Source organism: Peromyscus leucopus, chromosome 4 (genome assembly GCF_004664715.2).
Source record: "Peromyscus leucopus breed LL Stock chromosome 4, UCI_PerLeu_2.1, whole genome shotgun sequence".
NCBI lineage: Eukaryota > Metazoa > Chordata > Mammalia > Rodentia > Cricetidae > Peromyscus > Peromyscus leucopus.
Genome location: NC_051066.1, coordinates 12,315,691 through 12,342,046, shown reverse-complemented (window position 1 = coordinate 12,342,046; position 26,356 = coordinate 12,315,691). Strand labels below are relative to the sequence as shown.

At 52.0% G+C, this 26,356-nt stretch overlaps 1 protein-coding gene across 4 annotated transcripts in view; it reads right to left on the bottom strand.

Moving 5' to 3' along the window:
• Window positions 1-514: 514 nt before the first annotated feature.
• Sardh (sarcosine dehydrogenase) overlaps window positions 515-26,356 on the bottom strand; it is a 64,095-nt gene continuing 38,253 nt past the window's right edge. For 3 of the 4 annotated variants that reach the window (XM_037204648.1, XM_028858739.2, XM_028858740.2), the window contains 5 exons: window positions 24,086-24,179; window positions 9,014-9,176; window positions 8,073-8,241; window positions 4,054-4,189; window positions 515-1,916 (listed from right to left, as the gene is read on the bottom strand). In XM_037204648.1, coding sequence (XP_037060543.1) covers window positions 1,791-1,916; window positions 4,054-4,189; window positions 8,073-8,241; window positions 9,014-9,176; window positions 24,086-24,179 — 688 coding nt within the window. In that variant the 3' untranslated portion in view covers window positions 515-1,790. The remainder of the gene's footprint in view (window positions 1,917-4,053; window positions 4,190-8,072; window positions 8,242-9,013; window positions 9,177-24,085; window positions 24,180-26,356) is intronic. The other variant, XM_037204649.1, reaches the window with a different exon arrangement.

Genomic DNA, 26,356 nt, shown 5'->3' with positions numbered 1-26,356 from the left:
AGGGACCCAACAGCCTTCCAAGGACTGCATGGGGGAGGCAGGCAGGCATGGGAAAGGCATGTGAAGTCTGGGAGAAATGAGTTCGGCTGGGAAAGCACTCAGACCTCCCTTGTCCTGAGCTATCCCCAAGGACAGGTTGTGAGCCACACGTGGTCATCGGCCTGACCACAGACTTGGGGGAGGGACGGCTGGGCAATCTGGGCAGCTGCCTCCATTCTGTCCTCCCCTCCTCCCCTCCCCTCCCCTCCCTACTCTACTCTACCCCCCCTCCACACACACACACTTCTTCCCCATCCTCCCCTCCTCCCCCTTCCCCTTCTCTTTTCCTCACTCCTCCCTTTTCTCTCCTCTGGCTCCGCAAAACTCATGTCATCCAAGAGCCAGCGCTGTGCTCCCGAGAGACCACAGGTGTTCCTTCAGCCATTCAGAGATTCCTCCACACCCTCCCGCCTCCAGCCCTTCCCCAGACTCAGGGGACCAGATCCGTGTTTGAAAGGCCAACTATACCCCCACACATCTTCCCATGGTTTCAATTTTATTAGCTTGACCTTTTCCAGCTTAGTGTGTGGTGTGGGAGCCTGTAAAGATTCAGAGCCCACCCAGGACAACTGTGCCCAACTCCCCCTTCTGCTGCCGTCTTTGGGTTTAGGAGACCCCAGCTCCATACTGACGCAGCATCTGCCCCCTGCTCTCCTAGACGACAGGGCATGAACTGTAAGACGACATGGTGACCTTTGTTTGGGCAGTCACAGCATGCCCAGTTTCTAAGTCAGGGTATGAGGACTAGATCTATAGAAAAGTGACATTCACCCCCGGAAGGAAGACAGGGTCACTCCCGACACGCAGGCAGGTGTAGGTGGTTACACAGGGTGAGAGAAGGAGCCACTCTGTCTTCTCCAGCAGAGCTAGAGCAGCCCTGTCACCAGAGGCTGGGTGAGCAGGATGCATCTGTGGTAGAGACACAGGTCCTTAGACACGCACACTGCAGCAGGGCCCTGCGCAACAGCAAGCTTGGCGTCCCTGGACCCACGAGCAACGGCATCAGTGGAAACTGAGAAAGAAGCTGGCACTGCTGTGTAAGGAATGGAGGTTCCTGGTCTGACTCCCACGACACGTGCCCCCACCCCCACCCCCACCCGTGTCACAGGCTGGTGACTCTCAGAAGGCTGTCTCTCCTGCAGAACCGGAAGGTTAAGGCAAGCGCTTTCTCTCTGTCCTCTCTGGTCTGGAAGGCAGCCATCCTGAGGAAGGACCGCACCAGTACAGCATAGCTCTGTGCTCTCCATCCTGTACCTGTGGGGACACTGTTCCCAACCCCTGCCTGCTGTCCCCTGATTTCACTACCCTTCAAGTGCTCCAGCTGCACACATGCCAGTGAGCCGAGTGAGGAACAGAGGGGAAGCCTGCCCGCCTGCCTTCCGGCTCCTGTCTTGGCTTAACCATACACCTTCTGAGATTCTCACAAGGACCTTGAGCCAAGACATCTGCAGGGTGCATTTTGGGAGGCCTAGGGTGGATTGGAGACCACTGTGTGGTCCATGAGCAGGAGGAACATCGTGGTCCATCCGGTCCTGGTTAGGAGCTGGGGTGCTTAGCAGGACCAGATGGAGGCTAAGGGTTGGGAAGGCTCTGTTTTGCCTGTATCCTGGGTCTTGGGACACGGGGCCGTTTGTGCAGCGCAGGAGTCGGCAGGCAGTGTGGGAAGTGTGGCAGTTTCCAATGGCCTGAGCAATGGGGAAGTGTGGCAGTTTCCAATGGCCTGAGCGATGTAGCTTCCACCCTACAGCCCCTCAGTAGATGCCCTTCACCCGCTTGTTGTCAGGGTCAAAGGGCGACTTCAGGTGAACCTGGGCAGGATAGGTGACCCCCATTCTCTCCAAGGCATATTCTCCACTCTTCACGAAGTCCAGAGAGACCTAGGAGCAGAGGGAAGTCAGACTCACTAAGTTGTTACTGGAGGGGAGGGGATGTCTAGGGTGTCTCAGTCCTAACTCTGATAAGCCGACCCCTGTACCAAGCCCCTTCCCTGAGATGGAGCTCCCAAGAACAGCGGATCATGTGCCCTGTGCCCATGAGCCCATCAAAGCTTAGGCCCAGTCGCCATCGAGACCTCTCCCTCAGCACAACTTGTTCCTGTGACCCGTTCCAAGCTCCCTGGGAAGATGGGGCTCAGGCAGGAGCCTGGATGCATTTTAGAGCCAGACAAACACACCATTATTATAAGGCCGGGGCCGGTGGCCAGACACGCTATCCTGAGGGACAGGGTGGACAGAACAGCTTTCTGGACAGCATGGCCCCTGTACCCTCCCCCGTCCAGCCCATATCTGGCTCCCTCTTCTCAGCAAGCCCTCTGGAGCTGTTAGTCCCAGGAGCAGGTGCTCCTCTGACAGGGGAGAGTGCTGTAGCCTGACACTCCACTGTGCGGAGGGAGGAACATTCCTAGGCCACCCATGGAGTTGCTTCTTTGTGTACAGTGACGATTCCAAGCCCAGGCTGGAGGGGTCTGGCGCTTGTCCCCCACCCCCCCATTCCAGGTGGCTCAGGACTGGATGAAAAAGAAAAAGAAAAAAAAAAGAGAAAAGGCAACACGCCTTTTTAAGCCACAGGATGTTCGGGGATGAGTCCTCTGTGCCATGCACTTCCCTACATGATGGGAGACTGGTGGATTTCAGCAGGGTAAAGGCAGGTGTTCTGGGACTAGCCTAGTTCAACTGATAAACACCCACGAGCCACAGAATACCCGCTAGCTCCTTAGTCTTACTTAGAAATGTGGGTTACCCAACCAGAGCACTGATAAATAGGGAGAGAGGGGGGTGGTTTGCAGCGTCTGCCCACTCTCATGGCATGAATATTCTAGAAGCTTGATCACAGCGGTGGGACATGAGCCTCTCACTCCTTTGGTCACCTTCAGGGTCGGGCTCCTTGTCTGTACGGGGGTTTATGTTGGGCCCCCAGGCTCTGTTTATCAGAAACCCAATGAAAGAGTGGGCAGGGTGGGTGGCACTGATCTTTGAAAGAAAAGCTGTGGGTTCTCCCCTGCCCACCAGGCCTGGGCACCAGTAAGTGAACTTCTAATTTTGCCTTGGCTGGGACCCAGGTTGTGCCCTCTCAGTGTTAAGAAAGTCCTGTGTAACCACCAAAAGTCCCGGGCTGGTTAGCAATGTGTGATGACTATCAGTCACGTTCCACTCAGTGTGGTGCTCCATACTGGAGTCCTGTGAGGAGGATGGGAGCCTGTACCCTTTCTATAGGAAAAGCGTGGGATCTTAGGGAAAGCCCTGGTCTGTGGCCCTAGAGCAAGAAAAAGCCACAGGCTCAAGTTAAGCCTGTATCCTGAGCCTCCTGCCCTAGCACGGGGCTCCTCTCCACTCAGCCACCCCCATCCTAAGCTGAGTTCCACAAGTCAGGCTACCCCCAGGTCCCATGGGAGCCACTTGTCCTTGCCTCTTCCCCAGCTCGGTAACCCTTTCCTCCATTCAGCTGGACACCATGCTCCAATTTGTCTTGGTGTCAGGCTAGAAGGCAGAGCCAGGTCAGCATCTCTGGGACTGAAGTTGGGGCATAGGAGATCTCAGTGAGACTTCGGCAAAGGTATGTTAGGTAGTGTGAAAATAAATGGCAATACTCTTTGCAGCTCTACACCCATGGCTGGGAAACAGGAAGAGGTAAAGCCATCCCTTTCCTCCTGGGGACATAGCTGGCACCCTTCTTATGACTCTCCAGGCTGCCCCAGCATCTGCAGCCTGGGTTTGGCTCACTGGGGTTGTGGTATCTGGGATAAGGAGGATGGACAGAGATGGTCTGCTAGCCTCTGGGACCAGAGAATGTTGTTCTAGGTGCTGCAACTCTTTTTCATCAAGAAAATCCTGGGGCTGCCCCCTTCAGTTTCTTTTTGAGATAAAAGAGAAAACCGGCAAGACGCTGCTGCTGGAGACCAGGACTAGGCACTCTTCTGCCCTTCCTGGCCTCCTCCTGTGTTCTTTCCCAGCATGCACAGGTATGGTCCTGAGCATCTGGTGTTGAGCCTGGAAAGGGACAGGGAACAGGGCTCACCGGTCCACCGCTGGGGTCTCGGATGTAGCCATAGGCAATGGTTTTGTTTACGGTGAACCCAAAGTCAGCCCTCCGGACGTGGCCCACCACTTGGCCGTTTCTCCAGATGGCCTCCAGGCCAAACATAGGCACCTCCCTGCAAGAAGCAAGAAGATGGCTGGACCCCCAGACCATGGTGGGAACACAACCTGGGAAAGCGAGGCAGCTGGACTGTACCTACAAGAGGATATGGCCCACGTGGGTACAGCTACCCTACAAAGACCTTGCAAGCTCCCAATAGCCCAACACCTGACCTAGGATGACAGGGGACCGAATGGGAGTGAACAAGGGAATGAAATCTAATTAAAGCTGGGCAGAGCCCTGGAGCTTCCGCAAGGCCCCATTCCATCCCCTTTTCATTTAACTGCGTTTTTAAAGGTCTATATTAATTATAGAAAATAATGGGGGAGGCTGGAGAGATGGCTCAGCAGTTAAGAGCACTTGCTGCTCTTACAGAGGACTACAGTTCAGTTCTCAGCACCCATGCCATGTATTCAATCTCCAGAGGATCCTATGCCCTCTTCTGACCTCTGTGGGCACCCATGCATGTATGGCATACACTCACACAGACAAACACATACACATAAATAAAATAAAATCTTTTAAAAAGAAAAAATACTCTATTTCATTGTGAAATCATCATATATATACATACTCATTCTGTTCACATTCACCCAGCTTCTCTCTCTCTCTCTCTCTCTCTCTCTCTCTCTCTCTCTCTCTCTCTCTTTCTCTCTCTCTCTGAGACAGGGTTTCTCCGTGTAGCTTTGGAGCCTGTCCTGGAACTCACTCTGTAGCCCAGGCTGACTTCGAACTCACAGAGATCCACCTGCCTCTGCCTCCTGAGTGCTGGGATTAAAGGCGTGCGCCACCACCGCCCGATTTGTCCCCTCTCTCTACCCTCCCCTTCTACTTTTATGACACACACACACACACACACACACACACACACACACACACGCACGCACGCACGCACGCACGCATTTATATAAACACACAAATAAAGGTCTTTCAAATAACAAAATAATACGTGAACCCCCCCCACACACACACACACAATAAAATCACAATTCTTTTCTTATTTGTGGATAAATAATGAGTAAATTATACAGCATCATGTATGTACCACATTTTCTTTCTAATTCATCCACTGGGCTGTGCATGGTGGTACACACATTTAATCCCAGAACTCAGGAGACAGAGGCAGGCAGACCAAGATGAGTTCAAGGCTAACCTGGTCTACATGGTGAGTTCTGGGCCAACCAAGTCTACATAGTGAAACGCTGCCTCAAAGATTAATTAATTAATTAAAACCATCCATCGATGGGCGTCCGGGCTGGTTCTGCGTCTTGGTTATTATGAACACTACTGCAGCAAACATGACTGTCAAGGACTTCTGTGGCATGCTGACTCAGAGCCCTCTGGTATCACCAGGAGGGCATGGCTGAGTCATGGGGAAGTCCCTTTGCCACAGCGGCTAGAGTGGCTTCCATTCCCAGCAGTGGTGGATAAAGGCTCCTCTTTCCCTGAATCCACACCAGCTGTCCTTCCTTTTCTTGGTGTCAGCCTCTCTGACTGGGGCAGGATGGAATCTCAGCATAGTCCTGGTTTGCCATTTCCCTCATAGCTGAAGACACTGAGCAATTTTTCCTATGTTCATTTGCATCTCTCCTCTTCTTCAGCTGTCTGTTCAGTTCATTTGCCTGTTTACTCTGGATCATTTGAGGGGTTGTTAAATTTTGTTGTTGTTGTTGTTTGTATATTCTGAGTATTTATCCCCTCAGACAGATGTCCCCCATTTTGCAGGCTGCTTCTTCACTCTGACTACTGTTTCCTTTGCTGTGAAGGAATCGCTTTTATTTCAGGCAATCCCACTCATCAGTTCATGGGCTGACTTCCCACTCGGAAGGGCCCTGCCCACATTTATATCTTGAGGTGCCTTCCCTCAGGGTTCCTCCAAAGTCTCAGAGTTTTGAGAGGTTTAGATCTCATCCACTCTGGGATTATTCTCATGTAGGATGAAAAGCAGGGGTCTATTTCTTACTTCTACATGTGGACACCCAGTTTTGCCAGCACCATTATTAAAGAGGCTGCTTTTCTCTGATGTGATTTTGAAGGCACCTTTGTTAAGAATCAAGTGACTGTAAGAGTTGTGTGGTTTCTTTCTGGGTCCTCTATTTGTTCCCTGGGTCTACACGTCTATGTTTGTGCCAGGACTGTGATGGCTTTGTCACTATGGCTCTGTGATATAATTTGAGGTCAGGTATGAGAGTGCCTCCCTCATTTCTCTTTTTTTGCTCAGGATTGCTTTGACTATTCTGGGTCTTCTTCCATGTAAATTTCAGGATTTTTTTTCTAGTTCAATGATGAATTCCATTAGAATTTTGGGAGCGAGTATGCTGAATCTAGTTCATTTTAACAGCCAAGTGGCCTTATTTTACAGTGTTCTGGTCATCTGCTTTTTATAGTACATTTACCTAAAGGAGTTTTCTTTATCGATGTACTATATTAGTACTAAAGTTTTTTATTCAAAATTAAAAATGGTAGACAAAAGGAAAAAGAAAAAGAAACCCACTAAAACCTAGAAATGTCAATGTCCAGCTCATGGTAACGTTTGGTGCCATTTGCAGACTGACCCTCTGGGCTGTCATCAGAGCCACAATGGTGGCTTCTCAGAATGACAAGGGTCAGGGCAGGTTCAGATGCCCTCTTGGGTCTCCAATGCAAAGCCACACCATCTGGGTCCCACCCACCAGAGGATGGGGCCCAGGAGGAAGGCTTGGTGAACGTCTCCTCCCCAGCATCCTCTCCATGGGACAAAGCGGCATTGTAGAGGTTCCCAATTCACCCAAGTCCCCTCAAAGCAGCAGGCACACATCATCGAGTGCCTTGGAGCCAAGCGCTGCAGGGACAGGAAGGAAGCCCCTGAGCAGGACAGGTGTCAACCCTCTGCTCTGGACCGAAACACAGGCCTCAGAAGCGTTATTGAGGCTCAGGGGTGAGGGGAAGGATATGGCAGTTCTGCCCCACCTGAGAGGCCCCTGCCGCCCAAGCTGGGCAGCCCTCAGGGGAGTAGGTGAGATCTCAGGAAGAAGCCACAGTATGATGACAAACCCTGGTGCTGCTCACTGCCTCTCGCCACACTTGACACTCTGAGCCAAGTGGCAGCATTTGTGGTTGGCTGTCAGCTGCAAAGCCATGTCCAACATCGTCTCCCCTTCCTGGAGACAGTTGCTATGAGAATTCCTATGGGTGCCACCGTAGGCCACCAATACTATCCAGTGTGTGACTCTGACCCAACAGAACCCAGGTCTCCAGGATCCAACTCTCGCAGTGACTTGGAGCACTTGAGCCTGAGCCTGGCTCCCAGTGACGTGTCCCAAGCTGTTTCTTGGTGAGCAGAGTGGAGGGTCGAGTTCCCCAGAAAAGGTCTCACCTTTCACTTCTGCTGTGTGACTGGGTATGAGTCCATGTCTCTGTCATTCTGTGGCCCTCATTTACAAATGGAGGGCAGTTCTGCCCAGTCAGGATTTAACTGGAACAGGATGGGAGGTGGTTGCAAAGGGACAGGGCCCCAGCTTGTAAGTAGGGGTCACCCTCCCAAGTCAGGCCTGGCTCTACTCACCACAGAGAAGCCGGCCCGGCTGCGGAAGCTTTCTCTTTTAAATGCCTTCCTTAGAGAAGGTTAAGCCTTTTCCATGTTCCTGGGGCCCTGCCCATGCTCCCATCTCTGACCCACTTCTGGCCCACTCAGCCCTTGAGGGGTCTGAATTTGCATACCAGTTCTGCTTTTACCAACACACGATGTAGATCTTGTGTTGTGGATTTAGATCTCCTGGGCCTCACTTTTCCCATCTGCAAAGGGCCATTGTGAAAGGGGGGCTGACCCGAGGGACATGCCAGTCCCAGGGGCTCTCACTGTAAATGGTAAGCACCACCTCTTCCGTGTGGACAGTCACCCGATGGGCCAGAATACTCACTCTTCCACAGTGAGGCAGACCAGGCGTCGGTAGAGGCCTGTGGCACGCTGCTTCTCCAAAGCCTCACGGCCCAGGAAGGGCACTGAGGACTTGAGCTTACAGGTGAAGGCCAATCCCGCCTCCAGGGGGGTGTCATCAGGCCTCAGGTCTGCATGCCAGTGTCGATAGCCTGTGGGACAAGGAGGACGTGGGTGAGTGTCCAGCTGAGGTGGGCAACAAGTCTTTAGAAGACACATGTGGGTGCTGTCCAAACCCACAGTACCCAGTCCCCAAATCTCCACCTTCACTGTTGCTTAGCAACCTGGGCAGCCCAGGACGGTGGAGCAGATCCTGGACTCCAGAAGGTTCCCTATACGAGTTCCTGGAGCAGACTAGTTCCATGAGCTTTCCGGTCCCTTGTACCATCAAGGTGGGGTGTTTGGTGGAAAGTGGAGTGAGCCGCCCTAGGGGAAGGGCAGATCCCACTCTGAACTTTTATCACCTTTTAAAGGAGGTGAGGTGGCCACTTGTTAGCAGCCCATCCCGCTCCTTCACCTCCCTGCAGATATCTGGGTCTTGCTAGTAGAACCCCACATAGGCATATGTGAGGTCCTGGGTTCAACCTCCAGCACCAAATTCTTAAAAAGCTCAAAAAAAAAAAAAAAAAAAAAAAGTCTCGAGGAGCCAACTGTGCTGAATTCAACCCCTCCCCACTGAGGCCTACTCCCTCAGGATCTAGGCAGTGCCTCACCTCTCTGAGGCCAGGTGTATGCAGGTATTGGGGACCCAAGCATCACTTTTGAGGCCCTGCAAAGGAGACCCCATACATAGATAGTGAGGAGGGTTTGAGAAAATACCCAAGGCTGGGAGAAAGAGGGATTTATGATGTGAAAATCTGGACACCAGTGACAGGAGTATCCCCAGCTTCTTCCTGGTGGCTTGGGTGGCCTCCCGGGACTCACCTTTCTCGATGCTCAGGGAATCAATGGCACGGTAGCCCGCATTGACAAGGCCATGCTTGGCACCTGCCTCCATCACAGCCCGGTACACTGGTAAGCAGGACTCACGGGGCACATGCAGCTCCCAGCCCAACTCCCCCACAAAGGAGAGGCGGATGGCCCGGACCTGAGGAGACAAGGGTATGAATCAGACACAGCTGCCTCAGGATGATGAGGTAGGTCCAGGCACAGACTATTGCTTAACCAGCAGGCCTGGCCTGGTCAGATTGTCAGTGAGAAATGGGGTTTCCCAAGGAAAGTTCACAGAAGCTGATCTGGAATCTTGAGGTGAAGAAAGAAGAATCAACTTAGAGAGCAGGAGACAGAAGTGACCAGCTGCTTCCCTACGGTCAAGCAAGTAACCAGAAACTGGGCGGCTTAAACCGATGGAAATGATCTCCATGTCTATTCTGGGGTTCACAGCCTCGTGGCAGAGCCACACCTGGAGGCTCAGGAAACACCTTCCGAGTTTCTTCCAAAGCAAGGGCTCAAGGAATGTATCTGTGCTCGGCATCTGCTGCTCTCTTCCAGCTGCCAATCTCTGTGGTTCCCGCCTCTTACCAGGACTCTGCTGTCAGGCTTCAGACACCTGGAACCGTGAACACTGACCATCGACATGATGGGATCTAGAGTCACCTAGGAGACAAAGCTCTGGGCATGTTTGAAGGAGGTGCTAGAGTGAGTTAATGGAGGGAGGAAGACCATTCCATAGGCTGAGTTCCCAGATGGAATAAAAAGGAGGAAGTGAGCTGGTGCCCACATCCATCTCTCTCTGCTCCCTGACCATGGATGCAGTATGACAGCTGCCCCAAGGTCCTGCCATCATACCTTCCTTGCCATGAATTGGACCTTCAAACTGTGAGCCAAATACACCCTTCCTTCTTCTTCTTTTTGTTTTGTTTTGTTTTTTTGTTTTCTTTTGTTTTTCAAGATGGTTTCTCTGTGTAACAGCCCTAGTTGTCCTGGAACTCATTTTGTAGACCAGGCTGGCCTCGAACTCACAGAGACCCACCTGCCTCTGCCTCCTGAGTGCTGGGATTAAAGATCTGTACCACCACCACTCGGCAGCCCTTCCTTTTTTAAGGTGCATTTGTCTGGGCTTCTGTATAGCAACAAGATGGTGACTATATAAACACACCCTTAGTTGGTCCCATCTGCCTGGATCTTATGCCCAAGTACAGCCACAGCCACAGGCTCTGCCATCCTGAGCCTGGGCTCTCTTTTTAAAAAGCTTGAAGCTTCTTCCATTCACGGGAAGCAAGTGAGAAGTCATAGGCATAGTTCATGCCTTGTCTGCATCAATTCAGGGTGGCTACATGCCAAATTCATCATTCTAGAAGCCACACGAAGGAGCATCGTGGGTTCCTGAAATTATGGCTCACAAACACAGGAATGGTGGCATCATTTATCGGCTGTCTCTAGGCTGAGAACTTCACACACATCCTACCTAATCACAACCATGCAGGAAGGGCACTGAGACTCAATGTGGAGAGCTAGAGCTGGGTCTGGGCCTGGGGTCCACACCCACACAGCCAATATGAAGGCTACCTTTCCCAGAAGATGCAATCTTTCCATACATTTGGCTTAGGTTCATGTCCCATACCCAACACACCCAGCAACTAATACCTTCTTCCCTGGCCTCAGGAAAGTTCTGGGGTGTGTAAGTGAATGTCCCCAAGGGTACACTCCATCCCAGGATCACCGCTCAGCTCATCAATGGAATATGGGGGGCTCAAAACACCTCACAGGTGGCCAGGCCTGTGCTGCCTCCCCCGTGCTGGGGAGGGGAGGGAACTGGTGTCTGACCACAAAGCCAGCACCTTATGACCCTGACAGTCTAATCAGACAGCCACTGAGAAACTGGATTCTAAACGCTTGGAAGCGGCACCATTTGCCTGGCCTCGTGAAAAACCTCAAACCGATGCAGAAACTGTGCTGTTGACATTCCCCTGCTTCCCAGTGCAAGCTGTAAGCCCCTGACAAAGACTGCCTTGTCACCAGGGTGCTAATTTTAGACAGCCCCCGAAGGAGCTTGGGGCTCAAAGCCAGCCTCATTTTGAAGCAGGGAAAGTCATTTTTAAAGTGCACCCAACCCTGCATCCCTGTTTAGACACTCCTCACCCAGCCAAGCACACAGGTGCGGCGATGTCCATGGGTGCCTGAGGTCTCCTGACCTCAGTGGGACATAAGGTGGCCACTTCTGGGTCTCTACTGCAGACCTGTGTGTCCCATGGCAGGTGCCAAGAACTCCTGAGAGAAGACAGTAGGTTCTTCTCCCTCCTAACAAGGTAAGAATTTGGAGAAGTTCGCGTGCCTTCCAGGTTCGTAGATCCTGGTTACCTGGGTGCCTTACATTTTTTTTTCCCTTGAAGTAGTAGAGCTGAAGGAGGGCCTCATTTCTTCCTAGTATTGACACACAAGGATGGGACATGACTGAGAACAAAGATATCAGAAGCTCATTATCCCCACTCCTATGGACCAGCCACCTCGAGGGCTCAGGTTATGTGCCCTGTCTAAGGAATGTGCTTCAGACAGGGTTCATGAGCAGCGGGGTTACAGAAAGCTCCATGCCCGGCATATATTCGCCTGCCATCAAATGTTGGCTCAGGCACTTGCACAATCGTATTCATTGCTGCTGGATTCACACTTGCAAGGAATTGGAGCCAGCCTAGACATCCGTCACCAGATGAATGGAATTTTACTTATCCATAAAAAATGAAATTATGAATTGTGTAGGAAAATGGGCAGGATTGGGAAATACTGGGTTAATTGAGAAAACCCAGGCTCAAGAAAACAACAACATACTGTCTCAGGTAGCTTTAAAAGGCTTATGAGAGGCCTGAGGATACAGCTCAGTGATAGGGCACCTGCCTAGCATGTGGAAGGCCCTGGGTTTGATTGCCAGCACCACAAAAAGTATGAAAAGGTTAAAGAGGAGGCAGAGCTCCTAGAAAGACGCTGTTGGCAATGGACAGTGCTAGGATTGTACAAGGTTGGCAGGAAGGGCCTTGAACCAGGTTTTGTTAAAACTCTTTTCTCACTCTAAAGATTCCACAATAAACAAATGCAGCAGTTTCAAGACACAAAGCCAACACACAAAATCGTCTGTCTTTATACCCTAGCAATGAACAACCCAGAAACGGAAACTAAGCCAGGAATGGCAGCTTACACCTGCCATCCCCATGACTAGGAGATGGAGGCAGAAGGATTGAGCAGTTCGAAGTCATTCCCAGGTACATAGGAAGTTTAAGGCCAGTGAGGCTGCATGAGAGTGTCTTAAAAATTCAAAAAAGAAAATAAAGAAGGAAACTAAAGCAGTTTCATTCATGCCAGAATTCAGGGCTGAGAAATGCTCTGGATTTGAGTATTAGCTGAACAAATTCATGTTTAGGAATAATCCCAACCAAGAGGTGAAAGGACTCTAAGATAACAACTGAATTCCAAGACACCCATGTTTAGGGGTTGGGAGACATATTCCTAAGATGCTCGAAGTACCCAAGGCAGTCACAGAGGCCACGCAGCCCTGGCAGAGTGTCACTGATACTTATTAAGTTGCAGGGACAGAAAAAGAACCTCTTAAAATTCGTGCAGATTCTCAACCCTAAGAGCCAAGTCATTTTTGAAAACTGACAAAATTGGGAGACCCACTCTTTTTCATTTCAAAGCCACAGCAATGAAACAGCGTGGCGCTGTCACAGTGACATGGAGAGAATCACATCAGTGAAACTCAGCAGAGCATCAAATTCCCACGTGGGTGACCAGGCGAGCTTCACGCACACAGACACACAGGCACATCCTGGATGAAAAAGGAAATCTTTTAGCAGGGCAGTGGTGGCACATGCCTTTAATCTCAGCGCTTGGGAGGTAGAGGGAAATGGATCTTCGAGATCGAGGCCAGCCTGGTCTACAGAGTGAGCTCTAGGACAACCTGGGCTACTCAGAGAAACACTGTCCTTGGGGGGGGGGGGACAAAAAAAAAACATGGCTCAGTGGGTAAAGATGCTTGCTGCCAAGCCTGAGGACCCAAGTTCTACCCCTCGGACCAACATGGGGAAGAACAGAACTGACTCCCACAAACTGTCCTCTGACATCCACAGGCATGCCATGACACAAGTGTCCTCACGCATAAATAAATAAATAAATGTAATGTAAATTTCACAAAATGCAAAACAAAAAACAACAGATGCCGCTGAGGGTGTAGAGAAACCAGAGGCTTTGTACATGCTGACGTGGACATAAAATGGTGCTGTCACCATGGAAAAGTGTGACACCCTCTTGAAATTTTGAAGTAGACCTAGGTGGTGTGGCCCAGCTTGTGTGTAAACACCCCACCCCACCCCCCGATAGGGGAGGCAGAGCTCAAAGAGGAATTTTCACACTTGTGGCACCACAGCTGGAGGCAGAAACAGCCTAAGAATTTATTCACACAGGACAGCAGTCACCGGTATGTCAGGAAGGAGTTCATTCACACAGGACAGCAGTCACCTGTATTCCAGGATGTCCTGACACCTGCTGAGATGAGGAGGAACCCCAAGGCTGTGCCAGGTGACACAAGCCAGTCACAGAAGGGTCTACGCTGCAGGGTTCCACGGGACATCCTTTCCAGGACCAGGGCTGAGAAATGCTCTGGATTTGAGTATTAGCTGAACAAAATAAAACATTCTGGAGGTCTGTCTCATGACAGAGGGAATATGCCCCCACTACTGGACAGAAGGGTTAAAATGGTTGAAGCTAGGTGTAAATCCAGTACTCAGAAGGCTGAGGCAGTATTATGATTCAAGGATAGCCTTGTCTATATAGATGGATCCTATGTCCCTCCCAAAAATTAAGATGGTAAAAACTAACAGACCCCTTCTAGGGAGAGAAAGCTGAGTGCTGAGGATCCGAGTGAGGTGCACTTTGTCTGTGTCTCGATTGCTTGAGACAGAGAGGACAGATGAAGGCAGGAGAGCAAACCCAGGGAGCGGGGCCAGTGGGAGCTCCATGCTGTGCCCAGTGGTGGGTTAAAAGGCAGATCCTGTCAGGAAGAGGGAGAAGCAGAGCTGCTGCGGGTCCCAGAAGCTCTGGGGTGTATCTTGGGAGGAAACGAAAGCTGTGTATTGACGAGAAGCCTACATTACCATGTTCATTGCACGCTGTCTCTCAACATAAATGTGATTCATGTACCCAATGGAATAATATCCAGCCATTAAAGAGGTTAGTCCTTAAACTGAGGAGTGGTGGTGCACACCTTTAATCCCAGCACTCAGGAGGCAGAGACAGGCGGATCTCTGAGTTTGAGGCCAGCCTGGTCTACAGAGACAGTCCAGGACAGCACAAGGGCTAAAGAGATAAATCCTGTCTCAGAAAAACAAAACAAACAAAAAAGTTAGTCCTCGTCATTTGTTAAGTGTAATAAGCTAGCCCCTGACAGGTAAGTGCTGCTTGATCTCACTTGTATATGGCATCTAAAAACTTATTTAGATCTCATGGCATGTGAGATGGATTATCCAGTAAAGGTGCTTGCCACTCAGCCTGATGACCTGAGTTCAGTCACTAGAATCCATGTAGGGGAAGGAGAAAACTGACTCCCATAAGTAGTCATCTGACCTCCCTCCATGGCATATGCATACATCCTTGTAAACACACACACACACACACACACACACACACACACACATACACACATGATCAATCAATAGATATAGATATATGATAGACAGATGATAGATAGATAGATAGATAGATAGATAGATAGATAGATAGATAGATAGATAGATAGGTAGGTAGGTAGGTAGATAGATAGATAGATAGATAGATAGATAGATAGATAGATAGATAGATAAACAGACGTGAAAATAAATGAATAAGTGGGGAAATGACTCAGTTGATAAAGTGTTTGTGATGCAGGCATAAGAACACGAGTTCGATCCCTAGCCTCCATGTAAAAGCCAGGCTTGGTGGTGCATATCTGTAATCTCAGTGCTAGGGAAGCTGAGATTCGAGGATGCCTGGGGCTCACTGGCAGCCAGTCTAGCCCAGCTGTGAGCTCGAGGTTCAGTGAGAGACCCTGTCTCAAAAATAGACAAAGATCAATTGAGGTAGATACCCTGTATTCTTCTCTGAACTCCACATGCATGTACATACTCATACCTACATGCACATACATAAATATATACACTATACATACAAAGAAATAATAGATGCTTGAGAAGACAGATGTGTAGCTGGATGCAAACAATATACCTTTGTGTCCATGATTCAAAATAGCAACTATCCCTCCCCATCATGTGGTACCCTGCCACTACATGGTACCCCACCACCACATGGTACTACACCACTACATGGTACCCTGCCACACATGGTACCCCGCCACCACATGGAACTTCACCACCATACAATATAAAACCACCACATGCTATCTCTCTGCCACACAGTACCCCACCACCACACAGTACCCCACCACCAATGGTACCCCATTACCACACTCTTACATCCCAGCACATGGTGGTGCTCCACCACCAAACAGTACTCCACCACCACACAGCACGCCACACAACATAGTACCCCCACCACCACATGGAACCTCTACCACTACAAAGTACCCATCTGCCACACAGTGCCTCACTACCACACAGTACCCCATCATTACATGGAGGCTCGTTTATATGTAAATTTTGTGTGTCAGCACAGAATCTACAACCAGACCCCAAGGAACACCTCTAGTGTAACTGTCATCCAGAAGCCCACCCCTAAGTGACTGAAGACATTTCCAATGGACCACAGGTTTAGGATGTAGGTCATTTGGGAGGATGTAATGCTATGCCTGGAACTGTAGAGCCCAGACTCTGACTTAACTTTTCATGCAGCTCAGACCCTTGGCCAGGCAGACCACCCTGGGAGTGTTGGGGTAAAACATCCTGTCTGAGGCCAGCTCTGGACACTTTGAATTAGACCCATGAGGGTGAGATTACAGAGAAGTCCCTGTCCCTGTGGAGGGGATTGTACCCTGGAGTTATGCACCTGTTACCAGTGTATAGATTAAGTGCTACAAATAAAGGGGCACCTTTTTAACTCAAGGGCCCCAAAGGGAGGCAACAATCTTCTGCCTGGCCCCAGCTACGACAAGGACTCAGGATCTATGGTCTGTCAAGGACCAGAGTTGATCATATGGCAAGCAGAGCCACAGTAGCCTTCTGGGCTCAGGGCCTTGGATGGCAGAATGCAACGGGTTGAGAATTGTCTCTAAAGAGGCCCGTAGGAGGGCTGAAGCCTTGGAAACCTGCATACCTAAGTCGCTGTCATCATCATTCCAAATAGCCCAGGATCTTCTTCTCCTGGAAGGTCCTGGATACCTGACTCCTCCTGGCCCTGAAGGCATTCTGCAGGGTTCCATTGGTCCCTAAGGATGAGAGGTGAGTTCTTCCGCCCATTACCTATGTTATTCAGAACATCCAAGTGGTACCCTTTGCTCATTACAGCAGGTGCAAGAGACCTCACCTTATCCTACCACCCAGCACCATGTCCCTGCTGGACAGCCAGCAGCCCCCACTAGAGTGGTCAGCAGACTCAGGCTCAGCCCAGGAAGAGCAAGATGAGAACCCAGAATTTCCTAGCAAAGCTTCCAGGCCACCAGCCCAGGGCTCTTCACAGTGGAGGTTTGGCCATAGCTGCTCATTCTAGAGAAGATCACTAACCCAGATGCAAGAGTCAAACCTAGGGCAGGACAAGGCTCTGAGCCCCCATTCCACAATCGCCCACCTTCAAGCACCCCACTGGGTCTAAGACACAGTCCCAGGATCCTAACCTTTGGCAGTTCAGAGTACATTGTCCAGCCCTCCGGCAGTCAATGACACAGGACAGATGAGGAGTCAGCCACCCGACCGTGGCAGATGCCACAAGAGCCAAGATCATAGGATGACACGAACAGAGCTTTGAATCAGAGACTGGATGTTTCTCCCCCAGCAACAGACCTCTGAGTCTCAACTTCTGCTTCAGTGAAACTGCGGAGTAACAGCCTTTGCCTCCCCAGGACTCATAGATGCATGTCACAAGACAATCACCCTGAAATGCAGGCAAGTAAGGAGCCCAGGGAGGACCAGCCACGTGTTCAAGGCCCGGTGACATCTATGTGTGATTGTGAGATGTTGGGTGGGAGGAGAAGATAGCAGTGATTCTCATGAGGATGGCACCGGTGTGCTCATGGTGCTGATGCTGGTGCTGATGCAGGTGAAACTGATGATGGTACTGACAGTGGTGGAGGTTGGTGATAGTGATGGCAATGGTGGTGGTGAAGGTGGTAGTAGTGACGATGCACGTTATGGTGGCCATGGTGATGATAAGGATGAAAGTGATGGTGATGGTGGTAATGGTGGTGATGGTAAAAGTAGTAAAGGTGATGGTGGTGATAAAGATGGTGGTGATGGTGCTGGAAATGATGAAGATAATGGTGGCGATGGTGGTAATGGTAATGACAGTAGTGATGGTGATGGTGGTGGTAATGATAAAGATGGTGGTAATGGCAATAGTGATAGAAATGATAAAGGTGATGGTGGTGGTGGTGGTGATGATGGTGGTAGGTGTGGTAATGGCATTGGTAGTAAGAGTGATGATGGTGATGGTGCTGCTGCTGGTGAGAAGGATGATGATGGTCACCATAGAAATCAACCCGATCATAATAGTGTTGTAGTAAGGGTGGTAATAGTGAAGATGGTGGTAGTAATAGTGGTACTGGTGGTGATGGTGCTGATGACGGTGACAGTGATGGTGGTGGTAATGGTGGTGATCTTGGTGGTAGCGGTAATAGAACTAATGAAGGTAATGGTGGCGACAATGGTGATGGTGGTGATGGTGGCTATGGCAATGACGGCGTTGATAATGGTGATGGTGGCTATGGCAATGACGGTGTTGATAATGGTGATGGTGGCTATGGCAATGACGGTGTTGATAATAGTGATGGTGGCTATGGTAATGACAGTGTTGATAATGGTGATGGTGGCTATGGTAATGATGGTGTTGATAATGGTGATGGTGGCTATGGCAATGATGGTGTTGATAATGGTGATGGTGGCTATGGTAATGATGGTAGAGACAATGGCAGTCTCAAAGGTGGTGGTAAGGGTGGCAGTTACAGTGTGGTCGTGGTGGGATGATAGAGAGTGTGGATCGTGGTGATGAGAAAATGGCAGAAGTGATAGAAATGATAGGTGATGAGAAATGGCAGTGATGTGATGGTGATTTTGGCAGTGGTGGTAATGGTAGTAATGGTGATAGTGATGGCATAGTGGTGGTGGTGGGCACAATGATAGACTCCGGTCTTCTAAGACTAGGCATAAGTGTACTGTACCTAACCTATACTGCTTGAAGTCGCTCCTAGAGTTGCTGGCCCTGGGCAGACTAGATCTGCCAACGACCTTCTTCCAGGCCCTCCGCTGAGGAAATCCCTATCCTAGCAGCTCTAACCTAAGATCCCAGAATTCAAGCAGCCGATAAAGATGTCTGCAGCCACAGCCAAGAGCAGCAGGTCACAGAAACCGGGAGAGAAAGGACGTATACCACTCCCAACTAGTTCTGGAACCTCAGTACACACTGGGGTCATACAGGGCGACCTAACCTCATTCCAGCCAGGCCTTGTTCCTACATTTTCCTGGCAAGCATTTTTGCCTCCACTGACAGCTTGAATAGTGGCAGGAACACATGCCCAGACTGCGGATGCCGTATCTTTCTTGGCTGTGTCACGGAACTAGAGCATAACATACTACGGCTGTCTGAGGGCTCAGCAGGTCTGTGCTGGCTTCTAGGCAGCTGTACTCTGTATGAATGTGTCCTCACTGGTACTCTGTAGTGTATCGAATGCATGCGGTGTGAGCCTGTTCTATCCTGAGCAAATGGAGTCACAACAGTGACAGGCTAGGATTTCTTCACCGCCAGGAAAGAAATCCAATTTCCTTCTGATTTGAAATTAATTTTGAGAAGGAAATTGCTTTATTGTTATGCCTCATGAAGACACCCAGCCTGGGGCTTGCTGCTTTGCTAAGAGGGACCTGGTCTCATCAGCTGGGTGTGTGTGTAGGGGGGGGGTGATGTCCTCAGCCGAGGTGCTGAGAACACCATGTCTGACCCAGTACTGGCTGAGCTGAGCTCTGGGAGACTCGCCGGGAAAGCTCTTCCCCACTGGGGAATCTCACTGGCTTTGAGGCAAATATTTGAGGAGCAAAGACAGCTGGTCTGTTGGCTGCTGAGTGGACACTCACTTTCCCCAGCCCCCTTCTTCCTCTAGGAATCCAAAGACTGTGGATGCCTGGCCCAGGCACAAGCATCTCAGAGAAGCACTATTGCAAAAGTCAGTGACGTGTGGCTGGGCATCTCTGACCAAGTCCTGTCATGAGTGGAGTTTGGCAACCACAGCAGGGTACTGGGCCTCGGTCCACGGGCCTGGGTCTGCAGAACTTGGCACTCACCAACGTCATTGCTCATGTCTCTGCTCGACCTGGGGTTTGCTGACTCTGCAGATGGACACATTCCTCTCCTGCAGCTGGTGGGCTAGAGGCCAACTGATCTATAAATACGTGGCCTGGCTTCATGTTCTGGCCCCAGAGCCTCTACATGCTGATGGACAGTTCGTCAACATAGTTTAAAGCCAGAACAAGATATCACTTAGAATATGAAATTTCCCCTGGATTCCAAGAGGATTCATTATTTGGACAGATATATGTGATGCTCCAGAAGGGACTTTCAACATTGTCTGGACTTGGGACTACAGCTAGGGAAACTGAGGCCCAAGAAGGCTGGTGCAAGACTGGAAGCCAAAGTCTGCCTCCCAGCTCTGAGAGTCAGTGTGGTACTGAATTGTTGGTCTAGACTACCCCTTCATACGTGTGGCCCAGCTCCCTGCTCCCTCCTCCCACCTGCCTCCCACTGGGGCCAGGGCTATGGCCAGCCAGCCTCTGCAGCTTGAAATGCCACCAGAGACTGAAGGAATAGGAGGATTTACGCCACCTTGGATGTATGTCCTGGGCCACACCGAGGGACAGCCTTCCAGATCAGCCCAAACCACAGCATGGGCACCACCGGAACAATCCTGTTCTCTTCAGCCTAACCCTCTCTGGGGCCCTTGGGAGAAGGTGGGGCCGCCGGGACAGGATTCCCAGGCGGGGCACAGTCTTACATGACCTCAGCTGCAGCCGATGCCTGTACTCTTAGGCCAGTCCACATGTTCTGGGAGTTGTTTTCATCAACTACCTGGCCGGCCCTGTCCTCAGAGGTCCTCCCAATCTGTGTGGCCTTGACCTCTGAGGAAGTAGGACAAGAGAGCAAAGCTGGCTGTGCTCAGGGACAAGCATCAAATGTGTCCGGGTGGGGACTGAACCACCCCATGGCAGGCCTTTCCTGTTACAGTGAGCCATTGTGACACTGGTTCTTCTTGAGGAGCCAGGCCCCAGGGTCACAGTTCCTGGCAGCGGGGTGACAAGGGAAGGTCTCCTGTTGCTGTCCCATGGTGACTGTCCCTTTAGTCTTAGGGTAGGCCTTAGAAGGTGAGATGGATGCTGGGGAAAGCAAGGGGGTAGGAAGTACAGGCAGCTGCTGGCCTCATGGGCACTCCTCAGGCAGGGGTGCCCGTAGCATAGGCCTCACTTGGAGACTAGCGTCTCCATGTCAAACCTCTCTTACTAAGACCCAGTTCTCCCTGTGTGCATCTCCCAGGGACTCTCAGTCCATCAGCTCCTGGGCAGCGGCGGCCATTCTCTACTGCCCTGGACTGCAGCTGCAGGCTCCCTTGAGCCCATGGGTGGGGATGCACTCACAGAGGGCGGGCGAGGGCTGCACCTGCCTCCTCGGCACTAGAGCTGGCCCAGTCCCAAGGTGCTCCTAGCCAACACATCTGGAATTCATTCCAAAGACAGGGGAGGGGCTGCTGCGGAGCAGGAGAAATAAACTGTACAATAAGAGTAAAACCACAGATTCAGACCCAAGCACCAGAACTCTCTGACAGTCCACAGTGGTGCCATATGTACATGGCATCAGGAGGTCATTGTCATGGGGCCAGCTTTGATGGTGCAATGTTCATGTCTGGCCTCAAAGAAACGGGCCTATCTGATAGCCCCATTGTGTGACCAGCTAGTTGAAATGGGACCTGGAGTCTCCCCATAGCAAATGTTTTCTCATGTACCATCTTCTAGGCAGAGCTCAGGGCTCTGCAAGGTTCTGGGCTTCCCAGCTCACTACACACCCAGTCTCCTCAAGGCAAGGACCCTGGTCTTGAGAGCACGGTCTTCTCCCATCCTACCAGATCTAGGGCAGCACTGGAAAGGGATGCAGCCAAGAATAAGTGGACAGAGCATGCTGTGTCTCTGGTTCAGAAGGTTCACTTATCAGTTCTTTCTTAGGACAGAATTCACAGCCCCGTGTGCAAGGATATCTGCCACTAGGCTGCTCCTAAGAGCAAGAAATGGAGCCCACGATGTTTGAGCATGGGTACCATTGAGGCAAGGGAGTGGGCACAGGTTCTTGCACACTGCAAACAACTAGCATGGTTACAGACAGGCAGACGTGGTAATGGAGTAGACGCACCAGCCTCTAGGGGTGGATGGACCAGCTTTCTTGAATTTTCTCGTGTTTTATAACATGTCCAAGAGTCGGGCGACATGTGCCTGTCAGTGTGTCCTTGCTATATGGGGAAGGACATCATTATGCATGCAGGATCATGACCCTCCCTGTTCCAGGGCTGGTCAAGGTTGTGGCCCAAGGCTGTGTTGCAGAAGTGGAGGCTGACTTGGGCTCGGTACCTAGCCTTTGCTGCACAGCCATGGTTGTGTTGGGTGGTGTTGTTGTTGTTTTGTTTTGTTTCAAGACAGGGTTTCTCAGTATAGCTTTGGCTGTCCTCGATCTTGCTCTATAGACCAGGCTGGCCTCCAACTCACAGAGATCCACCTGCCTCTGCCCCTGAGTGCTGGAATTAAAGGTGTGTGCCACCACCGCCCGGGCTTTCTCTTTGATTTTTGCAGTGTTGGAGATTGAACCTGGAGTTTCACACATACTAGATAAGCAGAAGTTGACCAGGCTGGCCTTGAACTTTCAACTCTCCTGCCCTGATCTCCTGCATAGCTAGGATGACAGGCCTATGCCAACTGCCTGGGCTATGAACGTGATTTCATACACATTTTATGCCGCCATAGTCAGCCTGGCAGGAGATAGACATAGCCAGTGAGGATGCTCCTCGAACCAGACACCTACTTTGGGCTTGGCCTGTCCATGACCCTGGGCAGTGTGAGCTCTGTGTCGGCTCAGCCTGGGCCCTGGCCTAAGTCCCGGGCCCCAGGTGAAGATTCCCAGGCAGCCTGGGAGGGCTGGGGAGGCGGCCATAGCCAGGATAGGGTCCCACAGGAGGGAGCAGCTGGAGTTGCAAGTCCCATGCGGCTCCCCCCACGGTGGTCCTGTTGATGGGGGGAGGATGCTGGTCTTGACAGGAGGGGATATGTTCCCACCTGGTCTGCCTTCCATGGACATCCAAACCACACACAGACTGAGGCTACGCCAAGCCTCAGCACAGTGGAAGAGAGACACAGCTTTCCTCTCCTCCACCTATCAGAACCCAGCCCTAAGCAAAGCTAGACCACACAAATGCCCCCAGGATGCCCCCATGGACAACCCAAGCTAGAGTCCTGAGATCGGGAGGCGACCATCTCCTAGGGGCCCACTGTGCCACTCTCTCGGACCCTGCCTTCTCTGGGCCCAGCAGACAGCTTTGCACTAACGAGGCAGGAAACAAGCTAGACAGAGAGCCCCCACCCCACTTCCTGAGCCCTGGTGCAGCTTCCAGAGGGGAGGTGGAGAGCAGCCTGCGTGGCCGCCTTTATCACTGTTCTCTCTGGCAGCATCCTCCCTAGCACTCAGCGCCACTTTGTTTATTGCTGACGGGTCCCAGCCTGGTCCCGGGATGTCTGGCCCTGTTGTGGGCAGGAATCTCATTCTCCAACTGATGCTCCTCCACACTCTCCCCACAAAAACCTTGACATGGCCAAGAGGAGAGGACAGGACATCCCCAACAGTGGCCCTACCCTCCTGCAAGGCAACATGTGTGTCACCAGCGTAGATCTGTGTTCTCTGGGGACTCCTTATCTGGGCAGCCTGGGCAAGACACCCGGATTCTCTGAACTCAGTTTAGGGAGGCAAAACTCACTCAGCATGGCCTGAGGTCACTGCAAAGCAGCAGGAAATAACTGATCCAGGATGACCTCAGTGGGCAGCCTTGTCAGGACACACTTCCCATAGCCACCTCCATGGGGTACTGCTGGTGACTGTGAGCAGAGGCCGGGGTCTCGAATCTCCCATGGGCAGGGTGGTGACACTTGGTATATGTGCCGCCAACCTCTCCCTCAGCCTTGAGAAGCCCAGGTGGAAATCAGTAGACTGAGGCCCAGGAAATGGAAGGGGCCAGCCTGGAGCTAGGGCCAAGACTCCCTACCCAGGGTCTCCTAGGGAGCCCTTGCAGTCCAACGGACCCTGATGAAGACGACGTCCATAACCTCAGAAAAGCTGGGCTTTGGCACTTGGCCTTGGCCTTCTAGAGACTGGAATGGAGATTTCCTGGGGGTCTGGCCAGGCTCCCCCACATCTAGAATACCAGGACAATTACTAGGAGGAAGAGTAACTTCCCCAGAGGATGTGGGATCACAGAGAACTGACAGCTGTCCCCAGCCCTGGTGTTTCTAGGGAGGCAGTAGTCACCCTGGCTTAGAAAGACATGCTCTGCTGCTTTGAGGAGAGGGCACAAAGGTATCTGGGCAAGCAATGAAGGCCCTTCCCAGATGAGCCTGGCACATGCCAGGTGCCAAGCAGTGGACAGACGGACAGATGGCCCAGCATCTTGGCCCCTGTCATCCATCCCTCTCTGAGTTCCTCCAGGGTCAGGCTGGCTGCCATAGTCTGGCTGACATTCGGGGCTGAGGCCCAGGGAGATAGGGACTTGCCTTAAGTACCAGGCTCTGAGGCCCATGCGCCTTTGCTAAAAGTTGCTGCCACCACGCCCCCTTGAGGCTGGTGGCCATGGCTACCTACCAGGTGCCCTGCAGCTCTCACCAGCTGGTGGGTGGAGAAGGGGAAGGCCTCATTGCTCAGGTCAGCATCGAGCACATCCTGGAGAACGGCACGGCTGTGAACGAGGACAGAATGGTCAGTCAGCGAGCCGCACACCTCGGGGACTCCCGGCCAGTGGGGCCCACGCTGGAGGGAGGAGGGCAAGCAATGACATCTATCTAGACATTCTGGCAGGTACACACCACAAGTGCCACCATGTGAGAAAGCCACCCGCTTCCTATGGGCTGTCAGAGCCCAGCAGAGTCAGGAAGGCCAGGCTACAGATGAGCTCTGGCCTCAGGCGGGTAAACTCAACAGTTTACCCAACCGCCAAGCGCTCTGGATCTCACCTGAATCCCCATGGTGGTCACTGAGAGAAGCTGGCAATGGCGGTCTCTGTTTTACACAGGAGAAGTCAAAATTTAAGCTGTAGTGAGTAGACAGGAGCCAGCAGGAGAGTACAAGGACACCGTAGTGCACCACACCACCACCACCACCACCTCTAGCTACCACCACCGCCACCACCGCCACCACCACCACCCCGCGTGCATCCTCCAGCCAGGCCCAAGGGTCCTCCTGCCTGCAGTGGGTCTCAGCCTCACAGGTGTCACAGGGGGGAGAGAGATTGCATAGAGTCCCGTCCTCCTGGTGGACATCACCTCAAGGACAGGGACTGCAGCTAGCTAGGATATCCCTGCAGGACTAGACTCCTCTTCCCTAAATGGTCACATCGCAGTGGCTCATACTGTTGTGTCCATTGCTTTCCCAAACCACAACACGGTTCGTAGTCACATGTCCACTGCTACCGGGAACTGTGTCTTGGAGGCACATTCTGCCGCATTCCTCGCTGGTCTCAGCCCTGCCGTCTCCCTTTCCCACCTCCCCACTCCCCTGGAGCCCAGCGCAGGCCCTCCTACTGCTGAACATACAAATCTTGCTGGCCCATGCCCCAAGCTTGCCCACCACCAAGCCCACGTTCCTCCTCCCAGGTCACCTCTCCTGTGTTCCTCCACACGTCCGCCCGGCTCCCTGTCACATTCAGCCCTCTGTCACCCTTCAGCTCTTGACTCAGCCAGCAGTCACCTTCTCTAGGCAGTGCCCCTAGACTTCTGGGTCTGGGCCAGGTTCCCTCCCCAGGGGTCCCACAGGTGTCTCTGTGTGGCTACAGAGGCATCTGCCATTTTTCTCTCCCTTTGCTGTACCCAGCCCTCTAAGCCAGGGGCTCCTTGCCAACAGGACCCTCCACGGCCCTCTGCTCCACACACAATTATCTGGTGAGTGGTACTCATTCTGAGCGTCTGGGCTCGACACGGGCAGCAGGGCGTGTATCTAGGGCTGGAAACGCCCTCACTTCTACCCACCAGGGGTCCCAGAGGGCTTCAGCAAACTGCTCAGAAGTGCAGCCAGCCCAAATCCCCACCGCACAGAGCTGGGAGCTACCACCCACGCCCGCCTGAGGTGCTCAGCCGCTGCCTTCTGCCAAGATCCTTATGTAACCCAGCCCCACGTGGTGCCAGCCCTAGAGGTTGAGCTCGGCTCTGCTGCATCCAGACCTTCTAGAACCCAGGTTCCCACAGCCCTGGGGCAGCCATACAACAAAGAGGGAACCTGGCAGGATACCTACAGCTTGCAGTGTCTTCCTCATGGGGCACAGGTGCTACAGTGGGCCCCTAAAGTGGAGCTTGGAGGATTGTGATCTAGGCTGGGGTGTCAGCTCCGGAACACAGGTCTGCCAAGGCTGCTGTCCTTCCTCGGAGAAGAACAGGTGGCTCAAAGAAAGAGGTCACCTGGAGTCCCAGGGGCAGGTCCCAGCCCCTCGAATGCCTCAGCCCTGGCTGCTACATGGAGACCTAGACAACCCTCACAGAACCACAAAAGCCATGTCCAGTGCCTGGGGCTAATGTTGACAACCGTGACCATCCGGAGAAGCTCGGCATGTCCCCAGCAACCACAGGAAGCTCTTTGAACTGAACAAAGCTCATTAAATCGAAGAACTCAGCTGCCCAAAAGGGTCAAGAGCCAAGTAAAGGTTCAGCAGCTGCCATACTGGCTGGCCCAGGGACAACCAACTTCCAGAAAGTTCTTCCGCGTAGCAGTTCACATTGTACCTTCCATGGCCCAGATGCTGTGCTAAGTGCTCCCCCACACAGCTTAGTAACTAGGCCCTTAGTAACTAGTGACATTACTACACATACAAAAGAGGAGGAGATGGGGAGGAGAGCTGCCAGCCTGGAGGCTGCCACCCGGCTGTCC